At 43.8% G+C, this 25,264-nt stretch overlaps 1 protein-coding gene across 4 annotated transcripts in view; it reads left to right on the top strand.

Annotated features, from left to right (window-relative positions):
- The window catches only part of FER1L6 (fer-1 like family member 6), a 155,855-nt gene that overhangs the window by 91,878 nt on the left and 38,713 nt on the right, over window positions 1-25,264 (top strand). For all 4 annotated transcript variants that reach the window (XM_072774399.1, XM_072774400.1, XM_072774402.1 and 1 more), the window contains 11 exons: window positions 376-510; window positions 3,874-4,023; window positions 10,267-10,377; window positions 10,630-10,791; window positions 11,657-11,837; window positions 14,057-14,283; window positions 15,996-16,118; window positions 17,373-17,412; window positions 18,610-18,725; window positions 19,948-20,079; window positions 20,999-21,124. In XM_072774399.1, coding sequence (XP_072630500.1) covers window positions 376-510; window positions 3,874-4,023; window positions 10,267-10,377; window positions 10,630-10,791; window positions 11,657-11,837; window positions 14,057-14,283; window positions 15,996-16,118; window positions 17,373-17,412; window positions 18,610-18,725; window positions 19,948-20,079; window positions 20,999-21,124 — 1,503 coding nt within the window. The remainder of the gene's footprint in view (window positions 1-375; window positions 511-3,873; window positions 4,024-10,266; window positions 10,378-10,629; window positions 10,792-11,656; window positions 11,838-14,056; window positions 14,284-15,995; window positions 16,119-17,372; window positions 17,413-18,609; window positions 18,726-19,947; window positions 20,080-20,998; window positions 21,125-25,264) is intronic.

Raw genomic sequence — 25,264 nt, forward strand, 5'->3', positions numbered from 1 at the left:
AACTGTCTACCTCTCAGAGTGGTTGTGAAGTTTGAAGGAGACCGCAAAGTGGGACAGCTGGTATACAGTGCTCAACAAAGGGTAGCTTATGTTACCTGCAGAGCCCTTCTGGGAGGCTTGAGTTGAAATTAGGTATGCAAATACGATGTTAATCATTACAGAGGGCTCTACTCAGGAACCTATGTAAGCTCTTCAGGACAAGGAATCTGCAACCCCTAGCATCTAGCATGCTGTGGCTTGGATGTTAAATGACTGAAGGGGGATGACTGGAGTGGGTTCTCTTTGTCCTCCACCAGGAACTGTTGAGTGAATGCACCCCTCCCCCTCCAGCCCTCTCCAATGATCTTTTGCTTTTCTTTTGGCCTCACCGTCCAGGTCATTTCCCAGACCCTCTCCCCTACTTGGAACCAGATGCTGCTGTTCAATGACCTGGTGTTGCATGGAGACCAGAAAGAGCTAGCAGAGTCCCCGCCTTCGGTGGTGGTGGAGCTCTATGACAGTGACGCAGTGGTGAGTGTCCCAGGAGGTGCTGACTGGACTGCAGCCCATTGACCTCCTTTGTCTAGCCAGCCTGTGAATGCTCAGGACCTACAGGCGCCCACAAGCCATTCTGACCTGGGAAAACAATGAATTACAGAACCAGGAAAATGGGTGGTGGTCATTTGCTTTACTAAGGGCTTTTTCACTTAGATTTCCCATTCGATTGCACTTAGAATAGGATCCTGGCCACAAAACTTCAGTCCATACATGCTTCTTCAGGAATAAGATACTTGTATGAAGTCACCTGCAGCTGTACCCAATCTCCAGCTATGTCCCTATTGCTGCTCAGTAAAAATGCTCAATAAGTATGTCCAGGCCTCAGGGTGCCTGGGTGGGTCTGTATGTTGAGGGTCTGCCTTTGGCTCAGGTCATGATCCTAGGGTCCTGGGATCCAGTCCTGAATTGGGCTCCCTGCCCAGCAGGGAGTCTGCTTCTCCCTCTGTCCCTCCCCCTGCTTGTGCTCTCCTCTCTCTCTGTCTCTTTGTCTGTCTCTAAAGTAAATAAATAAAATATTCAAAAAAATGTCCAGGCCTCCTGAAAACTGCAGGTGTTTACTGACCTCACTTGCAGGGAGAGAACTGGGTGGGGACTGTCACCAGTTCAGCCCTTGTAGCTGGGTCTCTTTTTCCTCTTGGATTTGATTCCAAGCCCAGCAACAACACATTTGTCTCCATCCCATTTCTGTTATGATGTTAACCAAAACTTTTCCTCTCCAACGATGTTTGTGCTCCATACTAAGTAGATTCAAAAGCTTACTGGAAGATTTTTTTTAATTACTAAGACAAACCTTCTTTTTTTATTTTATTTTTCTTCTCTTTTAAATTAAAAAAAAGTCTAAGATAAGAGGCAAAGGCTTATTTCTTTTCTTTGATGTCATGGCCCCCTTGGGAAGTTGACAAAGCACAGAAATATTAAGAACAACAGTTGTTCCAGGAAGCCTTCCTATGTCTCCTCAGCTCCTCAAGCATGCTGGCAGCTCTGATCTTGGTGCAAGGTCAGGAGGAAATTAGCATGGGAGAATTGTAGAGGATGAGCAGGGACCTTGAAGAGTATGAACCCCTCTTGCTTCCTGGATAAGGAACCAGAGACCCAGGAAAGTCAAATGCCTTGTTTAAGGTCACAGGTAGCAGGAGGCTGAGCCAGAACTTGAACCTAGCCTCTTGTGTCCATCCTTTCCTGCAAATGTGGGAGTAGCTGGTATGGCTATACCCCTTTAGACACACACATTCTGTTTTTCCATGTCACTCTCTCTGTACCTTATTCCTCCAGCTGTAAATTGTATATATTTATGGAACACGAGTTCTACTCTTACGAATATAGTATAGATTTTCTGTATAGACAGCCACAAAATCGATACCTTTTCAATTTTGTTGCTAACAACACGATTCCAGGGACGCCTGGGTGGCTCAGTGGTTGAGCGTTTGCCCTCAGCTCAGGGCGTGATCCCAGGGTCCTGGGATGGAGTTCTGCATCAGGCTCCCCAGAGGAGCCTGCTTTTCCCTCTACCTATGTCTCTGCCTCTCTGTGTGTGTCTCTCATGAATAAATAAATAAAAATCTTTAAAAACAAAATGAAACAATGTGATTCCAGTCCTAAGTATTTTTTTAATTTGAAAATCAGTAACTATAATCAAGCATCTTTGCCAACTCCTAAACCAACCTACTGTACTACGTGGATTTTCCTTTGCTGTCCCTTTGCTTTTCGGACCCCTTCTTGATCTCCATTCTATGTTTGCCCTCCTGGGCCCCACCTGAACCAGACCCTTCACAGAAAAACAAAGCCTACATTTTTACCCCAAAACCAAAAGAAAACGTAGGAGAGAAAAAAAATATATGAGAAGTGTATTTTCTTCCTGGAGAGATACACGTAGACATGTAGAAGGTTCTGTTTACACCTGTGGGCTGCAGCTACACCCAGGCCCGCAGCCTTCTAGTGGTGATCAGATGATTACATTCCAACTCTGCCAGAATGTGCCTCCAGTCTAAAACTTTCTCTCATTACCCAGTGGCTTGTACCCTCATTAGGGCCCGCTGCTTCTCTAAGCAATGTGTTTTTATTTGGCAAATTAGCTCAGGTTTAAGTTTGCTCTTTTGTTCCAAGGCAATTTTACTTAATTATTCCCAGTTAGGGTCATGGATGAAATAGAGAGCAGACCACTTGCATCCAGTTGCCATAACTCCATCCTACGAGGGACAGTTCTGAACCCACCAGTGGATACAAGTAGGGAGCTTTGTTTGTTTTAAAGTCAAAATAATCATCTAAAATAATCATCAAATCATCAAATAATCATTAGTTTAAACTAAACCCCATTTCCCCCTCAACCAAGTTTCTTACTACAGCCAGGAATGCTAGTGCTGGTTTGAGTCCCAAGGGAATGAAACAGAGCAGCTGAAGCCCTGTGCTGAATGCGGGTGCTGTCCCTGTCCCTTCAAAGTCATTAATCCAACAGCTTTCACTCAATAAATGTAATGAGTGCCTGCCCTGTGCTGGGGGACACAGCAGTGAGTAAAACAGGCAATGCTGCTACATGGAGTTTACATTCCAGCCATTCCTGAGATAAATAGCAAGGCAGCCCCATGCTCTAGCCCCATGCTGCTCCTGGAGGAAGGACATGGTGCCCTCCCATAGTTCCTAAAGAATCTCGAGGCCCACATACATACATACAAAAATGCTTCAATGGCCTCTTATTACCAAGAAAAATGGGCAGAACTGCTCTATCACTTGAATATACTGACCTTCATCACCATCATCGTCATCATCATCATCTTACCATGTATTGAGCACTCACTGTATACCAGTCACTGTGCAAAGCCCATGTATTATTAAGTCAATCTTCACAGCCCCATTAACAGGTATTATTTTGAATCCCTTTTAAGGCGTGAGACTCAAAAAAGTTGAGTAAATGGCCCAAGGCCATAGAGTTAGAAAGTACCTCATGGACTCAGGGTTTGCCTGGACTCCAAAGCTCGTGTTCCTGACCTCAGTGGTATTCTGCCCTGGAGAGCTTTTGGAATGTTTGGTGCCACCTATTTCTTCTTTTCCCCTTCAAGTCTACCTAGATGATTATTTAACTTAATCCACTGAGCCCCCTTTGTTGAGAAGAGAGATAATCCCTAAAAGCCTTGTGCCCAGAAGTTTTCCCTGGGAGCCCAAATGGATTCCCCTGACCTCCTGGCCTTGGTAAGGGATAAAAGGTTCTTGGCGGAAGAAGAGAGTGACTTAGTAGCAAGAGGGAGACACTGAGGCTGACAGTTTTTTTTTAAAAGTGCATTGATGCAGGTCAGAACTAGGTAGGTAACCATCAGGGACAAATTCCTTTCTTTTCTGCCTTAGGGGAAGCCAGAATATTTGGGTGCCACAGTGGCTGCTCCTGTTGTGAAACTAGCTGACCAGGACTATGAGCCACCCAGACTATGCTATCACCCCATCTTTTGTGGAAGCCTCTCTGGAGGGGACCTCCTTGCTGTATTTGAACTGCTACAGGTATGTGAACTGAAAGTGTCATCTGCACTGGAAATCTACTTTGTCTTCCTGGCCAGAGAAGCTGTGCTAGATCACTGGTCCTGGGTCTGAAAGTGTCTCCTTCTTGGGATCTGGGAACTGCCACTTAAGAGTTCAGGTAATACAGGCTACATCTAGAGCCCCTATAGGTCAGAGTCCCAGGATGAAACATCCTTATGGGTTTGGCCAGCACTGCTCGAGCAGCCCTATATGCAAGTCCTGGAGCTCATACAGACCATGAGAGAATAAGGGGGAAGAAGGGAGCAAACCTGTGGGCACTCACCACATGTGATGATTGCTGCCTCACATAACTTTCATCACATAGACTTCACTCAACCCTGTTGAGGTATTATGAGTCCCATTTTCCAGAATATAAGCCCAGGATTGTTGCAGTTGACTGGCCAAACTCATCATGCAGCTAAGAGCTGAACTGAGACCTTTAAAGCCTCTTGCTTCTACACTGCATCACATAGTTTCCTGAGGACAGGGAAATCTTAATCAGTCCCACTAAGACATAGGGGAATTTATGAACATGTGCCTCAGAAGACTTTTCCAGAAAGAAGAGGCAGGATACTGGGGAGGGAAGCTGAGATCTTAGGTCTGACTGCCCAATGGAAAACCAAATGGGACATGGAGAAGACCTGGAAAAGAAGTGACCAGGGTAGGGCCTCTATCAGAGACCATTGCATTCATTGAGGCAGGTGGCTCTTTACCCTTGGGTCTGACCAATTCCTCTAGAGGTAAGCCTGTTTTTCAGAAATCCCATTTTTAAAAATTCACTTGGTAGAAAAACTATAAAGCAAGTACTCCTCACACATAGAGACCAGGGAGAGGAAAGGTGATAGAGTCAGATCCCATGGGTATGGATCTCATTTCCACCACGGAGTAGTGTGTGACCTTGGGTAAGCTACTTAATCTCTTTGTTTCACCTGCAAAACGGGGACGATGATCAGTCTACCAAAAGTGACTGGCATGGAACTAATGCTCAACAAATACCACCTATTTTATTAGTAGTAGTAGTATGCCACAGAATATTAAAGCAAAATGTCTAGTTCCACCTATTTATTTCATGTGAAGAAATTGAGCTGGTAATAGAGGGGTAAAGACTTGCTTAACATGGCAGGTCAGGGCCTAGAATCTGGCTATACTGATGGACTCCTTGATTGCTGAGAGGCTGGAAAGTATAATGGGGCAGGGAACACCTGAAAGTGCCTTTTAAAAAGATGAATGTTACCGATAGGAACATTTCCCAAAGTGTGCTTCTTGGAACACCGGTCCAAATACAGTGAAAGGAAAGTTTAAGAAATGCTTCACGTTATATATTACAATAACCTGTTTTGTTTTCATTGGTTTCCTTTTTAAAGTTGCTTTTCATTTGTGGTAAGTGGTTCTTTTTAACTTAGCAACACAAAGTTCCCTTTTTCAAAGCAGAATGATACCTCATGAAAATGTTCACTGGATAGTAACACATGTGGTAAAAGTGGCAGAGGATCAGCCGGCTTGGGAAAACTAGATCTGGTGCAAAGCCCCCATTTCACGTGTCAAGAAGCTGAGGCTCAGGTTAACTGGGATTCAGTCAGCTGCTTTTTAAGGACTGGAAGCTGCTTGTTCTGCTCTGAGCCTGAATCCCCTAATCCCTCCATGAGGGGCTGGGTGACTGGTACCTACAGGCTTCCTGAAGGATGCTCTCTGGGTTCCATGGTCTTCCCTCCCTCCATGCTGAGGGCCCCCTTTCCTCTCGCTCCCTCCCTCCATGGTGAGGGTACCCCTCCCCTCTTCCTCCCTCCTTCCCTTCATGCTGAGTGTCTCCCCTCCCTTCATTCAAGCTGAGAGGCCCCCCTTCCTCCCACTAAGCCTACAGTCCCCCCTCCAGTCTTCCCTCCCTCCACTGCTGAGCTGAGGGTCTGGGGGTGGAGGGGAGGGGGAGATCCTGCTGCTTCCTGACAGCTGCATTAATTGTCAGAGGTGAACAGCCTAGGAGATCCAATTCATTAGGGCTTCATTAGGACTTCTCATTTGATTGCTTGTTCAAAAAGTAATTTGATCATCAGCGTGACAATCTTAGTATGTGGATTTCGTACGTGGTGAGAAGACGAGCTGGAAAATGCCTTCATTTGTCACCAGCTGCTCTCAGTTTTCATCTGTGGGTGGTTTGCTTCAGCCTTTCCACTTTCATTACTGAAATGCTTCCCTGTCTCAGGAAAGATTTGGTAACTCGGCTTTTCCATGTCTAGCCTGAATGCACTGGCTCTACTTCCCTCCCCGACCCAAGCCAGCAGCCACCTATCTGCGCAGTCCTGGCACATGGCCCCACTATTCGCCACTGTTCTCTGCCTTGACAACTCAGACTCAGACTTAATTCTTCCTTCTGGGTCCGCACTCTTGGCCAGACCAAGCCTGTCCGTGAACGGTTACCATCTTCCCAGCTGCCATGTAACTCTTCTCTTCGTGTTTCCTGGTCTTCTAGCTTCTTATCCTTTTCTTGTTCACATCATCCTCAACATTCCTTCCAGAAGACAGGTTGGCCCATTCCATTCTCCTCTTCAGAAATCATCAATGGCTCCCCACTTCTTACCTCCAGAAACATGTCTCAAAGTCTGTTTTGTGGAACACCAAATACAGTCTCTCTAGATACAATGAAGAGAACGTTTGAGAAATGCCTCATATTATATCCCTCCTGAGGACTTGGAATGCCCACTACCTTGGTCAACACCCTGAGAAGATCTGAAATTTCCCAAATGTTGTGACTATGAAACTTTCTGTGTGTGTGATTTTCACATCTCATGAAAAGAAAGCCTAGCCCATAGGAGAATGTCAGATTTCTGCAGCTTAGCATCCAAGCTCTCCTAAAAACTCATCTTCAAACTGCTTCTTCAGCCTCATATTTCCTCATATTACTCTGCATACTCTCTGGCCTGTGTGTGCCAGCCTGCTCCAGGTTTCCTGACTTCACCACATAGATGTGCAACTCTGCTTTTAGTCCTGCATTAGCCCATTCTGAAATGTCTCCCCACTGCACCCATCCCAACCTCCATGCTGCACTTACCTGTCTAGGATAATGGCCATCATCAAAGTTCAGAACAAGAGATGCCTCTTCCAAGAAGCTCTCCCAACCCTCACTTTGGTTAAATGAAATGTTTTCTCTTCTATCCTGTAGTACATTACCTCTTTTTCTTTTTAATTCTGGCTGCAGTAAGGTCAATTGTTTACAGGCTTATGTCCATTGATTTGTAAGCTTTTTGAGGGCAAGACTATTTCACTCATTCATTCATGCAATCAAACAAATATTAAAGAGTATCTGCTTTGTGTCAGGCATGTTCTTAATAATTCATCAGTGAATAAAACAGGCAAAACTACCTGCTCTCATTAAGACTTATATTCTAAGGGGAAGGGGAGATAATGTAGGGTACTACATAAATTATAATGTAACAGCAGCATGATGATAAATGCTAAGAAGAAAAGGTAATGCACCATGAGGTGTGGAGTGGACATGTGTGTGTTGGGGGAGGGGGAAGTTTGAAATTTTAGGCATCCACGGAGGTCTCACTGAGAAAGTGATATTCAAGTCAAGACCTGAAGAGGAGGAGCTAGTGGGCCATGCAGGTATCTGGGCAAAGAGCATTCAATGGAGAGGGAGCAGCAAATGCCAGCCCCTAAAGATTAAGTGTGCCTGGCATGTTCAAGGACCAGCAAGGACACCAGTGTGACTGGAATGGAATGTAGATGAAGTCAGAGGAAAAAGATTGTGTAGAGCACTGTAAGGAGTTTGTCTTTTATTCTATAAAAAATGAGAAGCCAAGAGAAGATTTTGAGCCTAATGTCTGATTTATGTTGAAAACTATGGATGCTAGATTGAGTATGTGCTGAAGGGGCGCAGGGGAAAACAAGGAGGCCAACTGAGAAGCTCTTCAGGGAATCCAGGTTGGAGAACTGGGGACTTGTATCAAGAGTGTAGCCACGAAAAAGGAAGATTCTGGTAGAGTCTACAGATTAGGAGATGGATTGGAAGTGGAGTGTGAGATTCATCTCCATGTCACACATGGAAGCCAATAATAAGCGTATAGTAGACTCTCAGTACAATATCTTCAAACATGCCTCACTCATTCACAAAGATATGTAGAGAAAATCTGAGTGTAGAGTGATAATACTTTCCTTGCAAGAGGATTTAAATTTGTTTCTGAGGTAGTCTGGGGCACTAGTAATCCTAGATCACCTGAATCCAAGATTAAGACGGTGTGAAGCCAAGTTTACACCTTTGTTGTTTCCAGTTGACCCATACTCCTAGGGAACTTACATGTGTTGGAAGGTGTGCCTGGTGCCTTGCATGCTGTCTCACCCATTCTTCACAGCAATCTATGAATTAGATATCATGATCTTCACTTTACTAATGACAGAACTGAGACTCAGAGACACTGGGCGACTTTTCCAAGTTCACACAGCCAACAAGCGATGGGGCTCTGGGCTGTGCTATCCATGGCACCAAAGAAGAGGGGGTTACGCAAGTATAAATGATGGGCTAAGGCACATAGAGGATACAGAAAGTCTTCTGAGCAGCAGTGACTTTTCAGATGAGCAGGGTTGGGACCAAGGTCATACATGACCCTGAGAGTGGCACCTCCCTAAATTTTGCAGACTGTGTCCTCATCCTAGTCCTGCATCTGGACCTCTTTTGAGGTTCCAATATATTATCTCCACTGGGATATTAGAGCAATCAGCTTTTGGATCAGCCTATTCAACCCACCTCTGATGCTTACCATCCTGCCTTTGTAACCATTCTTTAACCTTCCTCTGGCCCCACGCACCTTGTAAACTACACACCATGCAGTACTTTTATAAAAGCCCAGGCAGGGGCACCATCCTCTGCCACCACCACAGCTGTTTTGTGGCTTTCCCTCCAGAGCTGAAGAAACACTTAGCTTTCCCAGGGAGGTGAGGTTTTGCAGGCTGAATCACTCAGGCTGGGCGGTACTGGGCGGGTGTCCTCATGGCTTCCAGCACCTTTATCTGGTCTGGTTCTGCAGCTTCATTGTCTCCAGCCTACTTGGTGCCCACAGTGTCTGCTGTCTTCTTTGTCTGAGCTTTCTTATAATTAGCTTAACCACATCTGCCGTTGCCAGCTAGAATATGCCTGTGAAGAAGAAATGGTGATATGTTTGTGCTTTGTCTGTTTTGATGAGCAATTAAGCTTTTTTGAGCATATGGAGCTAATGTTTCTGTCAGTCAATAAACATTTATCAAGGACCCACTGGATGTGGAGCACTGCTTCAGGGGCTTAGCGTATGGAATGAAGTAAACAGAGGCTTCCTCTTGGCCAAGTCAGATGAACATGCCCAGTGCATCTGGCTCTCAAGGGGCTTGGAGGGCCATCTGGCCCAATATCTGAGGCCCAGAGAGGGGAAAGGCCACAAAGCGGGGCCTGGCTTCCAGGCTCAGTTCACTAATTTCTGCACAAAGCTTCCACAGAAGACACACTGCATTCCAAGAACTGAAAGGTAGGAGAATCACCACAGTGACTGGATCCCTTCAAATCAGGGACAGCTTTTTGGAAGACATAGCCATGGAGCCAGGTTTGGAAGGCAATGTGGGGTGGCCTTCATAGACTTGGCAAGCCCTTTGTGTGAGATCACAGTGAAGCACAGGGATTATCCTCCTGCAGCTTCTGTATCTTCAGATGCACAGGAAAAGATGCCTTTTCTTCCTGAGGTTTGTCTTCAAAAGTCTTTATTCCTGTTTCACTGATGAAGATGTAGTCTCTTTTTGACTAAATAGGAATCTCTTCCATAGACTTGAGTAATGGAGGGGTGTGTGTGTGTGTGTGTGTGTGTGTGTGTAGCCAAGTCTCAGAGCTCAGAAGCGGACCAGAGCCCTTCTCCACCCCTGTGCTGTCTGTCATTCTAGTGTTATTCCATCAGCTCATGAGGACACACTTGTCTTTTCTTCTCCCCTCTGTATCATGAGCTTATCGAAAACTTATTAACCTATTAACTTCACGGCACATTGTAAGTGGTCACTAAATGTTGGCCACCCTTGTGAAGATGTCAATGAATAAATATTTGTCAATTAATAAATAATTAAGTGTGGTAAAAGATACTGTCTTGTCTACACTTTAAGCTGGAAATACTACTTTTGTTAAGTTAGGGTCACGTGGACGAGGTGGTTGTGTGGCAGTGCTGGTCTTCCTCGACTCTCTCCAACCTTCTAACCAGCAATTGTTCTGTGTCGTAGGTCCCTTCGTCTGGGCTGCAAGGGCTCCCTCCCGTTGATCCACCAGATGTCGCCCAGATCTACCCAGTTCCCACCAGCATCCGGCCAGTGCTGAGTAAATACCGAGTGGAGGTATGGTGCAGGAGAGGACTGAGTTGTTCTTTGGGGCTAAGGGCAGTGATGCACTGCTGTACCTGCCTGCCTTGTCTGAGGGGATTGTGGGGTGGATATGAGGCATAGCTGATAGGATGGGACCCTCTGGAAGCTGTAAGAACGTACTTTAGTTCCCAGGTAGCACATCTGGCTTCCCATGCTCAGGACAGGGCCTGCATGCCAGCTCTTCCCGGGGTCTCTAAGTGACAGCTCTGCTGGTCCTCTTGTCAGATCCTCTTCTGGGGAGTCCGAGAAATGAAGAAGGTGCAGCTACTCTCTGTGGATCGCCCTCAGGTCCTCATAGAGTGTGGGGGACGAGGAGTCAAGTCCTGCGTGATCCAGAGCTACAAGAACAACCCAAACTTCAGCGTCCAGGCAGACGCTTTCGAAGTGGTACAGCCTCTCCTTCTCCTGCCCACTCATTCCCTTCATTTCCACGGATGGGACCCTCTCCTTCATTAACTTGGCCTTGATGAGATGCTTTGGAGTTTGGGTATCTACCGCCTACAAGGGAGAACAGTCTAATTTAGTGAAAAGCAAGAATCTCAGAATAGGATATAGACTTTTGTTATTGCTGTTGTGTCGTTTTGCTTTTAAAGGTTCAGTAAATCAAAGCAGGTTGACAGTGGTTCCCAAAGTGTGCATCCCCTGGGAACTTGTTAGAAATGCAGATTCTCAGGTCCTGCCCCAGTTCTGCCCAATCAGAAAGTGCTGGGGGTTGGGGCCCAGACCCTTCTGGCTTAACAAAGCTCTCTGGTGACTCTGATGCATGCTAAAGTTTGTGAACCACTGGCCTAGAAGATTCCTTAATGAAACGTATATTAGTAGTTAGATTTTTTTTTGAATTATTTGTATGTAGCATGTCAGTGGTTTGCATGCGAACTTATGCTTCTAAAGTAATGTATTTTGATGCCCGAGCTTCTGTTTATTTCAACACACATTTTATGCTTTTATCTTGAACTAACTGTGAAGAAAGTTTACTTTGCACAACACAATCAGCTCCAATGGACACATCTAAATTAGCAGAGAGTGGAATTAGAGAAAGTGCACGGTGGGTAATGATTCCCTGGCTAAGAAGGCAAAGCTCCAGACTTCTGGCCAGCTGCAGGGGTGACCTGGAGGGACAGAATGACAAGGCAGGGGCAGAGGGGGGATGGACGCCTAGCTTGCTTTGATCCTGCCGCTGAACAGGTCAGCAGGGCGCCAGAGCTGGGCTCAGCCCAGGTAGTGCTCCCTACTTCACCCTGGTCTCTCCTAGGAGCTGCCTGAGAATGAGCTTCTACACCCACCTCTGAGCATCTGTGTGGTGGACTGGAGAGCTTTTGGGAGGAGCACCCTGGTGGGCACCTACACCATCAACTGCTTGAAGCAGTTTTTGTGTAAATCCAAGGAGCCACTGGCCCTCAGCTCACAAGTAGATGGAACCCAAGTTGAGCAAGGTAGGAAGCATCTTCTAGATTCCGGAGCTTCAGACTACAAAGCTGTAGTGCCTGCAAGAGCCTGCTAAGGGACCCCACATGAAGAGGTGCCCCACAGTCAAGTGGAGCTTTCTGAAGAATTTGCTGCTACAGTGCCCTCAGCTTCTTTAGCTGCCAGACTATGACTCTAGGACTGACATCCAGGTCAGCTCCTCTAAGTTGGCTTCCACCAATGTGACTCCAGCTCCTTCTATCTCCACTCGCTGACATTTTTCTATGTTTGATGTTAACTTTGATTTGTTCCATTTTGGATCTCAGGTGCCGAGTTAACTTCTCTGTTCATGCTGTGCAGTCATCACTGGTCTGGTCAAGGCTTCTGGCTTATGCCCCCGCCCTTCTGTACCTCATTCCCCATTCCCATGCCTGGCCCCCTCACCACTGTAGACCCCACACTGCCCTTCTTTGTAAAATCTCAATCCATTTCAGGGACATATATAATATGACACTGTAATCTTTATCTGGTTTCCAACTTTTTTGCTCAAAGCTATGCTCTTAGATCTAACCCTATTGCTGGGTGTACACTACCTACTGATCTATCCCACTTTGCTTTTCCTTTTCCTTTATATTAGACCCCTAGACTGCCTCCAACTCCTCACTTCCACAAATGATACTGTTAGGAATATCCTTGCGAGTGCTGCCAAAGGGAGAATCCTGCGAGGGATTTTCTTTGCCATATACTGGCTCACCGGGAATGTGCACATGTAATTCCACTGAGTATTGCTAAAGGGTGCTCTAGAGAGCTTTACTGGTTCATACCAGTCTACACCAGTCTATACCAGTCTATACCTGTTTACATTCTTACCATTACAGCATCTGGAGTACCCTCTTCTTCTTCCTCCATACCACATGCTATTATCCAACTTCCTGAATTTTTGTTTTGTTTTGGTTCTTGCCACTCTGCCACATATAAAGTAGTATCTCATTTTTGTTTTAGCTTGGTTGTCTCTGATTACTATTGAATTTACACATCTCTTCGCATGCTTGTGCCATCTAGATGTCCCTCCTGTGATTTGCCTGCTCGTATCACTTCTCCATGTTTTTATGTGTTTCTTTTTAAATTTTCTTTGTCTTTTCTTCTAGACATCCTGTAGATTGTATCTTCTCCTAGTCTGATAACTGCTAACCTGTCTGTGATCCCCATCTTTGAACAGAAATTCTTAATTTTAATGTAATCGTATCCATTTGAATTTTAAACTTAATGGTTCTTTCAGAATTTTGTTAGAAAACCCTTTCTCAATTCTTGGCCACAAAAATGTTGTTTTATATTTTTTTCTATAAGTGTTATGTTTTTAACTTTTACATTTAGATCTGCCATTTTTCTGTGTTTGTATGTGATTTAAGATAGGGATCCTACTACATTTTTCTCCATAGAGTACATCATTTTTCCCCTAAAGAGTCTATTTTCCCTATTGTTTTGTGCTATGAGAGTTTTCATAAATCAAGTAGCTTACATCCCTAGTCTACTTTTGAGCTTTCTATTCTGACCCCCGATCTTCTCATCTCTGTGCTAAGCACAGAAAATGCCTATTGAGTGTATATATGAAGCTGAATTTGCTGTTGAAAACAAACTCTGGAGGCCATGCACCCATGGAGGCTCCCAGCTGGGAAATGTTTCGAAGTACTGGATTCTACAGCACAAAATGGAGAGAAGAGGACCCTTGGCAAGAGAGGGCAGTGTTATGATGTTTTTACTGAATCAACAATCCAGTCAAATATATCACAAAGTCCAGGAACCTACCCCTGCTTCGTGACAAGCATATGTCATATGTACCCAGAGTCTAGCCTGGAGTTGGGAGCTCATAGACCTCTGGAGCCTCCAAAGTTTCCCTGAGTTAACTGGGACTGGGAAAAGACAATCCATGCAGTGGACCTGTGCTCTAAACCTTGATATGCATTTTCCTTATGACCAGTTTTAAAATGGCTCTCAAGGATCAATAATAAGTACAAAAATTTATTGATTCCTGATTATGGACCAGCTGCCTTATATCATGATCTCATTTATCTCCCAATGAGATGGGTTTTTTTTTGCTGTCATTTTATAAATAAGGAAAATGAGGGTCAGAGATGTTAGGAACTTGCCATATTTGAATCCAGATCTGTCTGATTCCCAGTACTGGGTGTTTGAAATGACCTCCCTGTTTTGCAGCCCTGTTTCCTGACCTGATGTACTTCCATTTTAGCTCTTTCAGATTCACCAGTAGCCACTGAGCCCTCTGGATCCCTCAGCTCCTCCCAGGAGCCATCAACAGATCATATCTATGTGGATGTGGAGCCACCTCCCACAGTGGTACCTGACTCTGCTCAGATTCAACTAACCAGCATGGTTGATGTCCCTGACTCATCTCCTATGCTTGAGCCTGAACCCAAACCTGCAGGCCAGGAGCCACCAAAAGGTGGTAAAGCTAAGGTCAGAATTTAATCCTCCTTCATATTCACAAGGCTTTGCACTGAAAGCTGTAGATACTAATCCTGCCACCTACTAAGCTGTGTGACCATGAGCAAGCAACTTCATGTTTCTGAAACTTAGTTTCCTCATCTGTAGAATGAGTATACTGATACCCACTTCACTTCATCTGTAGAATGAGTATACTGATGCAGAGTTATAAAATTCTGCATTTCTGTAGAATCAGATAAGCCAATATACATGAAATTCAAGTGTTAGATAACTGTGGCAGTCATATTTAATTGAACAGAAACTCTTCTTAATTTATTAGCTTGGAAAGACAATTGTTTCTTTATTTAGATCTATCCCACAAATATTTCGAATCTACTTTGCACAAGGACAAGTAAGACAAAAAAAAAAAAAAAAAAAAAAGTATTCTCTAGAGCCTAAAGAGAAATGAGACTTCTCATCCTCAGCTGAGATTCTGGAAGACAAGATGGACAAGTACACAAAGATCCATAAAGCATAAATGTGATGAATCTAAGTCATAAATTCGAGTGCAAAATCCTGGTGTATCAACCCATTGAAGAACCAGCCAACTTTTTAAAAGTCCTGAGGGATTGCCTACCAGCACATGGTAAAGGCTGAAATAAAAAGTGGAGTAAGACAGAGTTTTATTTGTTTATTTAAGAGATAGAGAGAGCAGGAGTGATAGGGAGGGATAGAGGGAGAAGCAGACTCCTCACTGAGCAAGGAGCACAAGACATGGGGCTTGATCCCAGGACTCTGAGATCAGGACCTGAGCTAAAGGTAGACTGTTAACCAACTGGGCCACCCAGGTGCCCTATGAGTTAGACAGATTAATGGATATTTGCTCAGGCTGCTCCTATGTTATGTATGCTCAGTGTGACCCTCCATGGCTCAAGGGGTTCTCTGCATCCCGCCAGCAGTGAATTTGCCACTTCATGTTAGAATTACCAGTTAAAATGTATTTACCACCATAAAATTGTGAGCCCCATCAGATCACAGATGATTTTTTAAAGATCTCTGTATCTCCTGTTCTTAATAGAGTGCCTGGCACATTGTAGGTACTCCAGAGATGTCTAAGAGCAGACAGATGATGAGTCTGTCATGGGACCACTGTCTTCTCCCAAAATGCCTCCTCTCTGTTGTCCATGTATCATTGCCACTCCTGTCTCTCCATCCCTTATGTTGTTGGTGTCATTGAGTTGTACCCATTCAAATCAGAAATGATGCTAAAAGGAAATTGTCTACATTACATCACTTAATCCTGCAACAGTGAAGTAGGCAGATATGATTGCCCCCACTTGAGGAAACTGAGAATTACAAAATTTATATTAATTGTTTGTCAACTAATGCCTTGTCTGCCAAAGCACACTGTATCATGCAGCCTGCCTATCTTCTCTACTGAACTAACCTTCCCAAATTCAGGGATTGTTTCTCATTCCCCTTACATCCCCAGTGTCAGGCACAATATCTCACATCTGTGTGTTTAAATAATAATGAATATTTTCTGAATAAATGAGTGAATGGGTGGATGGATGACTAACATGTCATTTATTGAAATGATACAGAGAGCTGCAGCCACAAAAGCTGCCCATACCCTCATTTGCTTCCAAAGGGATCTATGTGTTCCCTTCCTCAGGATACCAGCCAGCCACCAGCAGGCAGATCCATGAGGCCTCATTAATAATGCATCTCTCATCCCTTGCCAGGATGCCAGGAAACCTACTCGAAGGTCAACCAAAAAGAAAAAGAGAACCATAGCAGATGAATCTGCTGAAAACGTCATTGACTGGTGGTCCAAATATTATGCCTCCCTCAAGAAAGCACAGAAGGTAGAGTCTTTCCTGGCTATGACAGCCAAGGGATTTGATAAGAAAACACAGCACTTTTCACAACACCACCTCCCATCTCACATTATCCCCTTCTAGATTCTACTATAGGTAGGCCCTTCTCAGGTGCTGTTCTGTTAACTGCAGAAAGATTCAAATCCTGGAAGGACCAGGGATCCAGAATTGCAAAATCCTCACCCTCTGGCTAAGGCTGACACTAGGACATGGCTCTGTTGTAAGTGTTGGAAGGATGTTCAGTTCAGCATAGCATCATAGAGATCTGCCCCCCAGTCAGACACAGAAAGGTCCATCCATGAGAAAAGGTGTCTCTGGATAGATGGGCATAACAATGAGGGCTTCAGGTGTACCTGGAGATATCTAGATTGAAGGGCCCCAGGTCTCCAGCAGGATTCTAAGTTTGTACGGGAAGCTATCAAAGTAAAGGCAGAGGAGTTGGCCTTAGCAAATGGGAGTTATCAACAGGTTGCCAGAGCAGGGCCTCATGCACATGAAACAAAAAAGGATTGAGTTATAAAACTTGAGACCCACTGGAAAGTGGGTCAAGAGATTCAGGAAAAAGCTCAGTGGTTGAAATTAGTAAAACTTCTGATCCTTGAGTAAAACAAAGAAAGGAAAATTAGTTGTATGTTATCATCACATTCAATTGAATAGAAACTCTTCTGATTATTTCATTTGGAAAGAACATAGTTTCTTCATCTAGGAATAGCCATGAATATTGACATATAGTTAAAGAAATAAACCTAACAGTGATATCTGCCTCCAAACTCCCTCCTGTTGCTGCAGTGGACACTTCCATTCCTAGTGATGGTTCAGCTCTTTCCCCTTGCTCTTCTAACCTCCCAGTCCCTGGGACCAAACCAAAGATCCAATGACCTTTCATGACAGCAGATAGAACTCATGGTGCCAACTAGGTGATGCTCCGGGGAGGTGGGAAATAGGGGAGAGAGGTAGTGGCCAAGAGGGGGCTGTGCACACAGGGCAGGGAAGTCTGCTGCTTGCTGACACTTTTCTTGGACACATGGGAGCCTCTTCTGTAGGGCCAGGCATTTTGCTGATAGTCCCTGGTCAATCAGCAAGGCTTCACTTGGGGGCTTTCTGGGCACAGTTTGCAGTCTTTTAAAATGGCATCTCCAAGAATGATGAAGCCTGAGATAATGGAATTGGGACTATTGGCTGTCAGGACTCATATATGAGGCATAGTAGGGCCAATAATCTTATCTCCCTCTTTTCTCCAAGGAAAAAGAGAGCAATTCCAAGGAGAAAAGAAGCAATGCAGGTAAGTTATTTGGGCATGGAAACAGACCATTTGGCAGAGAAAATACTAAAAGGAAGTGGTGGGAGGCACGCTAGGTCTCCCCTCCCTCATTTCCCATATGAGAAACAATATCACGAACATGACAACATTCTAAAAAGATCACATAGATGATTTAAGCTGGACTGGGACCAGATCCCAGGTCTCCTGAACCCAGTTCAATGCTGGAACTGCCCCTCTGGCTCATGGCCTAATGTAGAAAGAGCAGAGCAAAAGCAGGAGGAAGATGGCATGATGGCCCAGATCCAGGGTGGTGAACTTTAATTTAGGTGACCTGGATTTTAGGTTCCTGACTTGATTTATAAGATTAGGTAGATCTGGCTTGGCAGAAGTTCAAATGGAAGAGGCCAGGGATTTGAAGTGACCACAAACTCAATTCAGGCCAACGGTAGGTCTTGACCTAAAATCAACAGTGACCACTAGTGGCCGGTACTGTTTCAGGTGAGAAGTAGGAAAACCAGAACCAGGCACTCAGTTCCTTGGATCACTCCTAATTGGCAGGCTTAATCCCAAAACCAGCCCCATGACATTAGCAACAGTATCTTCCTTCACTTTGCAGATGGTGAAACAGAGGTACAAAGAGATTGAGTAGTTACCTCAAGTTTACATAGCTGGAAATGAACAGAGCTAGAGGTCTGTCTCAGATGGCATTTTCCTAGAAGCTGCTGGAAAACTCCTAAGCAATCTCTCTAACTGCATTTGTGAATTGGTGCAAGACCCTTAACATATCTGAGCCTCAGTTTCCTGAACTAGGTGAATCTCAAGTCCCTAAGCATATCCAAGAGGAAATGTAACTAAAAGCTTCAGAGTCTGTCCATCTTGGGTCTGTTCTTGGCTAGTTGGATGACAAGGCAACTTCCTTCCTTCCATCTCTGGGCCTAGTTTAATGAATTCTTACATATCCCAGGACAGGCTAGCACATTGCCTGGCCCTGGGGATCTGCTGTCATTGCATTGCTCTGTGAGCTGGATCTCTACCATCCTGCAGCACACAGACTATACAGGGCTGTATGTAGCAACCCTGTGGGGAAGTGTTACTATTTCTTTTTGAAAATAAAAGTCCTAACATGTGATGGAGCAGAGGGAAACAAGGAGCTTGACTTTGTTTCTTCTCATCTGAATGACACTGAGGAGTCTAACAGTTTCCACTATCCATCCACAGAGGGGAAACCAGATGAGGTGGTGGTAAATATAGAAGATGGGCCAAAGAAGAAGAAGGACAAGATGCTCAAGAAGAAACCCAAAGAAGATGAAATCCCCAACCTGGCTGTCTTACAGGTGTGTGGACAAGGCCATCTTGACCATGGATGGGGTGGGAAGTTCTGGAGGCAGATTCTATTAGTGCCTCAGTCAACCCTAGTAATGCCTCTGTCTGAACAAACTTACTTTGTCTTCATTATGATCATCGATGCAGAGAAATGAACCTTAACAAGCATGCAGGCCCAGACAATGAAGCTTGCTAATTTTCTATTTTCCATGTCCTCATACTGAGAAGGGGCAGAGCTTACATTGGTTAGCCTGGATCCAGCAAGGTAATTTGCAGTGGATGAGTTCCCCTTGGCTCACCTCTCAGAACTTGTCCTCAGCATCTCAAAATATGATCAAAATAGCAGGAGTTTTGCTTTTTTAAACAAGATATATTTATTTGTTTTTAAGAGAGAGCGTGAGTGCAGGGAGGGGCAGAGGGAAAGAGAATCCTCAGGCAGACTTCCAGCTGAATGTGGAGCCCAACACTGGGTTTCATCCCAGGACCTGAGATCATGACCTGAGCCAAAATCAAGAGCTGGCTACTTAACTGACAAAGCCACCCAGGTGTCCCCAAAATAGTTGGAGTTTGAACTCTCACTGAAGTCAGCTCCATCACACAATCTTAACATTAGTCAGAGGCTATTAGCTAGAGGTATATTTATGGGTATGAAAATTGAGATTATGAAACTTACATATAAGAAATTTAGATAAGTAATTTTGATAGGAAATTTGCATAAGTGATTTAATTATATTACCAAACCTGAAACTCAATTCGATTTTGCATTTCTCAAGTATACATACATATATAACTATGCACTTGGAAAATTCATGTCTATATGCATGATAATAAAAATAAATTATCCATCATTTCATATGTGTTAAGAATTAGATGCTTAATGGACATTTATTGATTTGAATGTTCTCAGAATATTATAGATTGGACCCAACAACCAAATGATATCAATTGCTATAAAAAGTTTCCTCATAGTTATAATCATATATATATATTTTAATTTTGGTTTAACTATACTTCTTGGAACTTCAAAGTTTATCCAAAAGACTTTATAAATTTCCAAGTGGTAGCTAGTTCTAGAGGTACTGAGTCAATCATATTCCTTATTTTGCTAAAAATAAATGAACCATGCCTCTTAGATTTTTCCGATGGGCATATATCAAGGCTGGTTTTGAGAATCTTGGCATTCTTCTTGGTCCTTCCTTCCTTTGAGCACTGTCTTCTCTTTTTTCCCTAAAGATATACGATGGTGATCTCGAGAGTGAATTCAACAATTTTGAAGACTGGGTGAAAACCTTTGAGCTCTTCAGAGGCAAGTCTACAGAGGATGACCATGGCCTCGATGGGGACCGAGTCATAGGGAAGTTTAAGGCAAGTTCCAAAGTTAACCCTTTTATTTGGCTCTCTGGTCTTTAAATGCCAGATATGACTCAATTCCATTAATGATATTGTAGTGTAGGATGTATATAAGAAAATTCCCTAGTCTTTACACAAGAGCCTCTCTAGAACCCCACAAGGCATAGCCCTGGTCTTTTGAGATATATGGTTTGTGGCCAGTGAAGTGGGTTGGAACTCAGTCTGATGGGATATAAGGAGACAGAGTTGTTACCTAAAAGGATCACTGAATTTTAATTTGCGTCTCCCATCTCTGACCTACGAAATATATGATCTTATCTGTACAGACCTACCAATTGGATGATTAAACTAATCAAACAACAGTAACCCTTCATCCCGGCAGAGTCGTGGTGTCAGCATCACAAAGCAGTAGTTGGCACTTGACTCTGAACTGTGCACTGGGCCATTTGGTGCAGGGCAGTGTGTTGGAAATAGCACAAGGACTGAAACTCACCACTCAATGATATTGTAATACTAACTAGCTTCCTAATCTTGTACTTGACCTCCCTGAGACTCACAGGCAGCATCTGAAAATAGGAATACTGCAGTCAGGCTAGAAGGAGATACTGGGGAAAAAGCACCAGCTCAGCTTCCTGTGTATTAAAGGTACTCAGTATCCCATCTGATGCTCCTATCTACATCCTCCCCTAACAGCCCTGTGAGGAGGCTGTTACTCTACCAACACAGATTCATGGACACATCGTAAAGAAGCTCAGATGCAAGCAAGTTATGTGAACTGCCTGAGGACACCCAGACACAAGGGTAGTGCCACAAGGGTAGTGCCAAGTCCTGCTGGGTCCCAGGCTATGATCAGTTTCCTAGCACTATGCCCTCCCTGGCTTTTGGTAGAGCATATGACTGTATTGTTTCACTGGGTTGTGCTTTGTGGTTCCAGGGCTCCTTCTGCATCTACAAAAGCCCCCAGGATTCTGGCATTGAGGACAGTGGGCAGCTGAGAATCCAGCAAGGGGTTCCACCCAACCACCCGGTCAAAGTCCTGATTAGGGTGTACATTGTTGCGGTAAGCCATCCTTGTTTTCTCTGAGGAATTGTCTTGGTCTGCTCAGGTTGTTTAATCTGGGTGACAAACAACAGACTTGTATTTCCTCACTGTTCTGGAGGCTGGAAGTCCATGATCCAGGTGCCAGCAGAGTTGGTTTCTGGTGAGGCCCCTCTTCCTGTCTTGTCAGTGACCACCTTCTTACCATGTACTCACATGGCCTTTTCTCTGTGAGCACACATGCACTTGTACACACACACACACCAAGAGTGTGTGAATGAACAGAAGAGAAAGAGAGAGAGAGAGAGACAGGGAGGGGGAAAGCTTGTGTATCTTCCTCTTATTTTTTTTAAGATTTTATTTATTTATTCATGAGAGACAGAGAGAGAGAGTCAGAGACACAGACAGAGGGAGAAGCAGGCTCCATGCAGAAAGCCTGATGTGGGACTTGATCCCAGGACCCCAAGATCACGCCCTGGGCTGAAGGCAGGCGCTAAACCCCTGAGCCACCTGGGGATCCCCTCTTCCTCTTCTTATAAGGACACCAGTCCTTTTGGATTAAGGCATCACCCTTATGACCTCATTTAACCTTAATCTAGCACCCTAAAAGCCTTGTCTCCAAATACAGTCAATTAGGGTTAAGGGCTTAGACATAGAATTCTGAAAATGCACACTGCAGTCCATAGCAGGAGGTATGAAGTTTGGTTGATAACATGCATATTTGCTGGCTTTTCACTTAAGAAAAATACTTCCCAGGCATATTAGACTGCTCTGGGTAGCTTCATTTGCTGTCTTGTGGTTGCCTGATAGCTGGAAAGAAAACCAAATAGGACTAGAGCAGGAAGCTCACTGGCAAAAGAGAAAAACCAGGGCAGAACAGGGCAGGGATCACTGTGAAATCCCCCCCCCCGTGGCTCTGCCTCTGCATTGTCACAGTCAGAAATTTCATTTCAAATGTATTTCCAAGAAAAATCTTGCTTTTGTTCTAAGCTTCCTACTTTCTGATGAGAGCACTACACTTTTTTCTTTTTTTTTTAAGTTTTTGTTTCAATTCCAGTTAGTTTTGTTTTAATTCCAGTTAGTTATACAATGTGATATTGTTTCAAGTGCACAACATAGTGATCTAACACTTCCATACATCACCAGGTGCTCATCACAACAGGTGCATCCTTTTTAAAAAAAAAATTTATTTATTCATGAAAGAGAGAGAGAGAGGAAGAGACATAAGCAGAGGGAGAGGCAGGCTCCCTGTGGGGAGCCTGATGTGGGACTCAAGGCCAGGACCCCAGGATCATGACCTGAACCAAAGGCAGATGCTCAACCACTGAGCCACCCAGGTGCCCCACAATAAGTGCATCCTTAATCCCAATCACCTATTTCCCCCATCCCTCCACCCACCTGCACTCTTATAGTTAAGAGTCTGATACTTGGTTGAGAGCACTACACTTTAATGTTGAAACTTTTTGGCCTGATTGCTTGGAAGCTTGTGTCCAAATCTGATGTTCAGTCAAAGCAAATCTCTGCCAAACCTTTATGGTTCATGTATTTGTTCTCAGTATACTGCCCTTGGAGTTGATTTTCATATCCTATTTGATTGCAGTAATCTTATTTTATACAAAGTTCCTTGTTTAAATTGCCTATATCTGTATCTTTGGGGTAAATCCCCAGCAGTGCAATTTCTGGGTCGTAGGGCAGGTCTATTTTTCACTCTTTGAGGAACCTCCACACAGTTTTCCAGAGTGGCTGCACCAGTTCCCATTCCCACCAACAGTGTAAGAGGGTTCCCTTTTCTCCGCATCCTCTCCAACATTTGTTGGCAAATTGAACAGCAATAAAAAATAAATTTATTATAAAAAATAAAAAAATAAATAAATTGCCTATATCATTTTTTAGAAACATAATGAAGCATAAAGCAAAGATGAATTATTCTTTAATACTCAGGGAAAATTAAAATGTTCCCATTCCATGATGCAATTTCCATGTGTCCTGAGCAGCAGCATCGCCCCTACCACCATGGTCCTGGCATGTTATAATCGCCAGGGATGTGATGATGAAAAAAAGTAGTTTCTGCCCTCAAGAAAGTGGCCATCTAGTTGGAATTACAAGTGCTTATAAAGAATCACTGGCAGTTCCAGGTAACCTATATTAAACACCCACTCAGGGCACTTGGGTGGTACAGTCCGTTAAGCATCCCACTGTTAGTTTTTGGCTCAGGTCATGATCTCAGGATTGTGATCTCAGGGTTATGGGATCGAGCCCTGCATCAGGCTCCACACTCTGCATGGAGTCTGTTTAAGATTCTCTCTCCTTCTCCTTCTGTCCCTCCCCATTGTGTGCTCTCTCCATTTTCTCTCTCTCAACTAAAAAAATAAACCTTTAAAAAATCCTACCCAACCACAGGATAGTTTAGACTACTTTTTTCAAAATTTTGTCCAAGAGGTCATTCATGTCATGGGAGAGACCATTAATAGGCATTCCTCAGGAAGTGGACCATGTGTTCAAATACATTTGAGAAATAGTGTATATAATATATTTTTTTCTCTTTACTAGCCTCTGGGATTCACAAAGCTCTTTAGCACATCATGGTGTGAGAATTCCAGAAGCAAAGAAACCTATTTAACTGTGGAATCTTTAACAGCATTTTCTAAACTTCTTGCCCATACCTTTCTCCCCACCATCTACAGAAAACCTTGCACAACTATGGCTCTTTGGGACATACTTTAAAGGAACCCAGAAATAGAGGGTATGAACAGCAGGAAGGAGGTTGGAGACAATTACTATTTATTTGCTCATTCAGCAAATATCTACAACACACCTTTGATGTGTCTGGGATCCTTTCCACAAAGGCCAGGAATACAAATTGCGCTCCTGCTCAGAAAGTGGGGGAGGTGGGAGGACTGCTCCAACAAATGAAGATTCAGTGGGTGGCAGCCCTGGTTGTGGAGAGGATAGGCTCCCTGTCATTCGGGACAGGTGGCACCTTGCATCGACATTTCCAGTAATAGTGATTGTAATGCTCTCTCATGCTAAGATGTAACCAATTGACTAAATAATGAGTTATTTTTAAAAATCTTTTAATTTAATAGAACATCCAAAAATGTAAAAAAAAAAAAATACTACTACTTAAAAGTTGTTCCAAGAAAGAAATAAAATCTCCCTGCCTCTACAATTCTATCCCCAGAAATGACTCATTTTTCTTAAGAATATATACATACATCCATATCTATAGTTGACTATTGAACAATGATGTGGGGGTGAGCGGTGTCAACCCCCCTCAGTTGAAAGTCCATGTCTAACGTTTGACTCCCCCCAAACTTAACTATTACTAGCTTACTGTTGATTTGAAGCCTTACTGATATCATACCCAGTTGATTAACACATATTTGCTGTATTATATGTATTATACACTGTGTTCTTAGTAAAACAAGCTAGAGAACAGAAAATGTCATTAAGAAAATCCTAAGGAAAATACATTTATAGTACAGTATCATATTTATTGAAAAAAAAACATATAGAAGGGGACCTGCAGAGTTGAAATCCATGTTTTCAAAAGTCAGCTGTATTTACACTTGTCTACAACTACATCTAAGTAGTTATTTAATGCATCTTGCTTCATGCATTACATATTGATCTCTTTTTTTCTTACTTAGTATAACTTGGACATTTTCCAGGTCAATACACGTGGGTGTTCCCTTCTTTGTAGTAGACACCTAGTGTTTTATTTAATTAATGTAGTACCCATTTATTCATTTGTTCAACAAATATCAAGAAGACCCTGTTCTAGGTCTGGAGATAATGTAATGAATAATATAGACAGCACTCTTGCTCTGATGGGGATCCCATACTAGCCAGGGGTGATGTGGAGATCAAGAAAGGACAAAAATAAGCAGAGGAACAGATCAATGAGATGAATGTCAGAGATAACTGCTATGTCAGGGATTAAAATTGAGGGATGAAGGATGCCTGGGGGGCTCAGTGGTTGAGCATCTGCCTTTGGCTCAGGTCATGATCCTGGGGTCCTGGGATTGAGTCCCACATCAGGCTCCTCAAAGGGAGCCTGCTTCTCCCTCTGCCTATGTCTCTGCCTCTCTCTGTGTCTCTCATGAATAAATGCACAAAATTTTTAAAAAAACTAAGTGATGAGATGAGAACCAATGGGGA

The sequence above is a fragment of the Canis lupus genome, chromosome 14 (genome assembly GCF_048164855.1).
Source record: "Canis lupus baileyi chromosome 14, mCanLup2.hap1, whole genome shotgun sequence".
Taxonomy (NCBI): domain Eukaryota; kingdom Metazoa; phylum Chordata; class Mammalia; order Carnivora; family Canidae; genus Canis; species Canis lupus.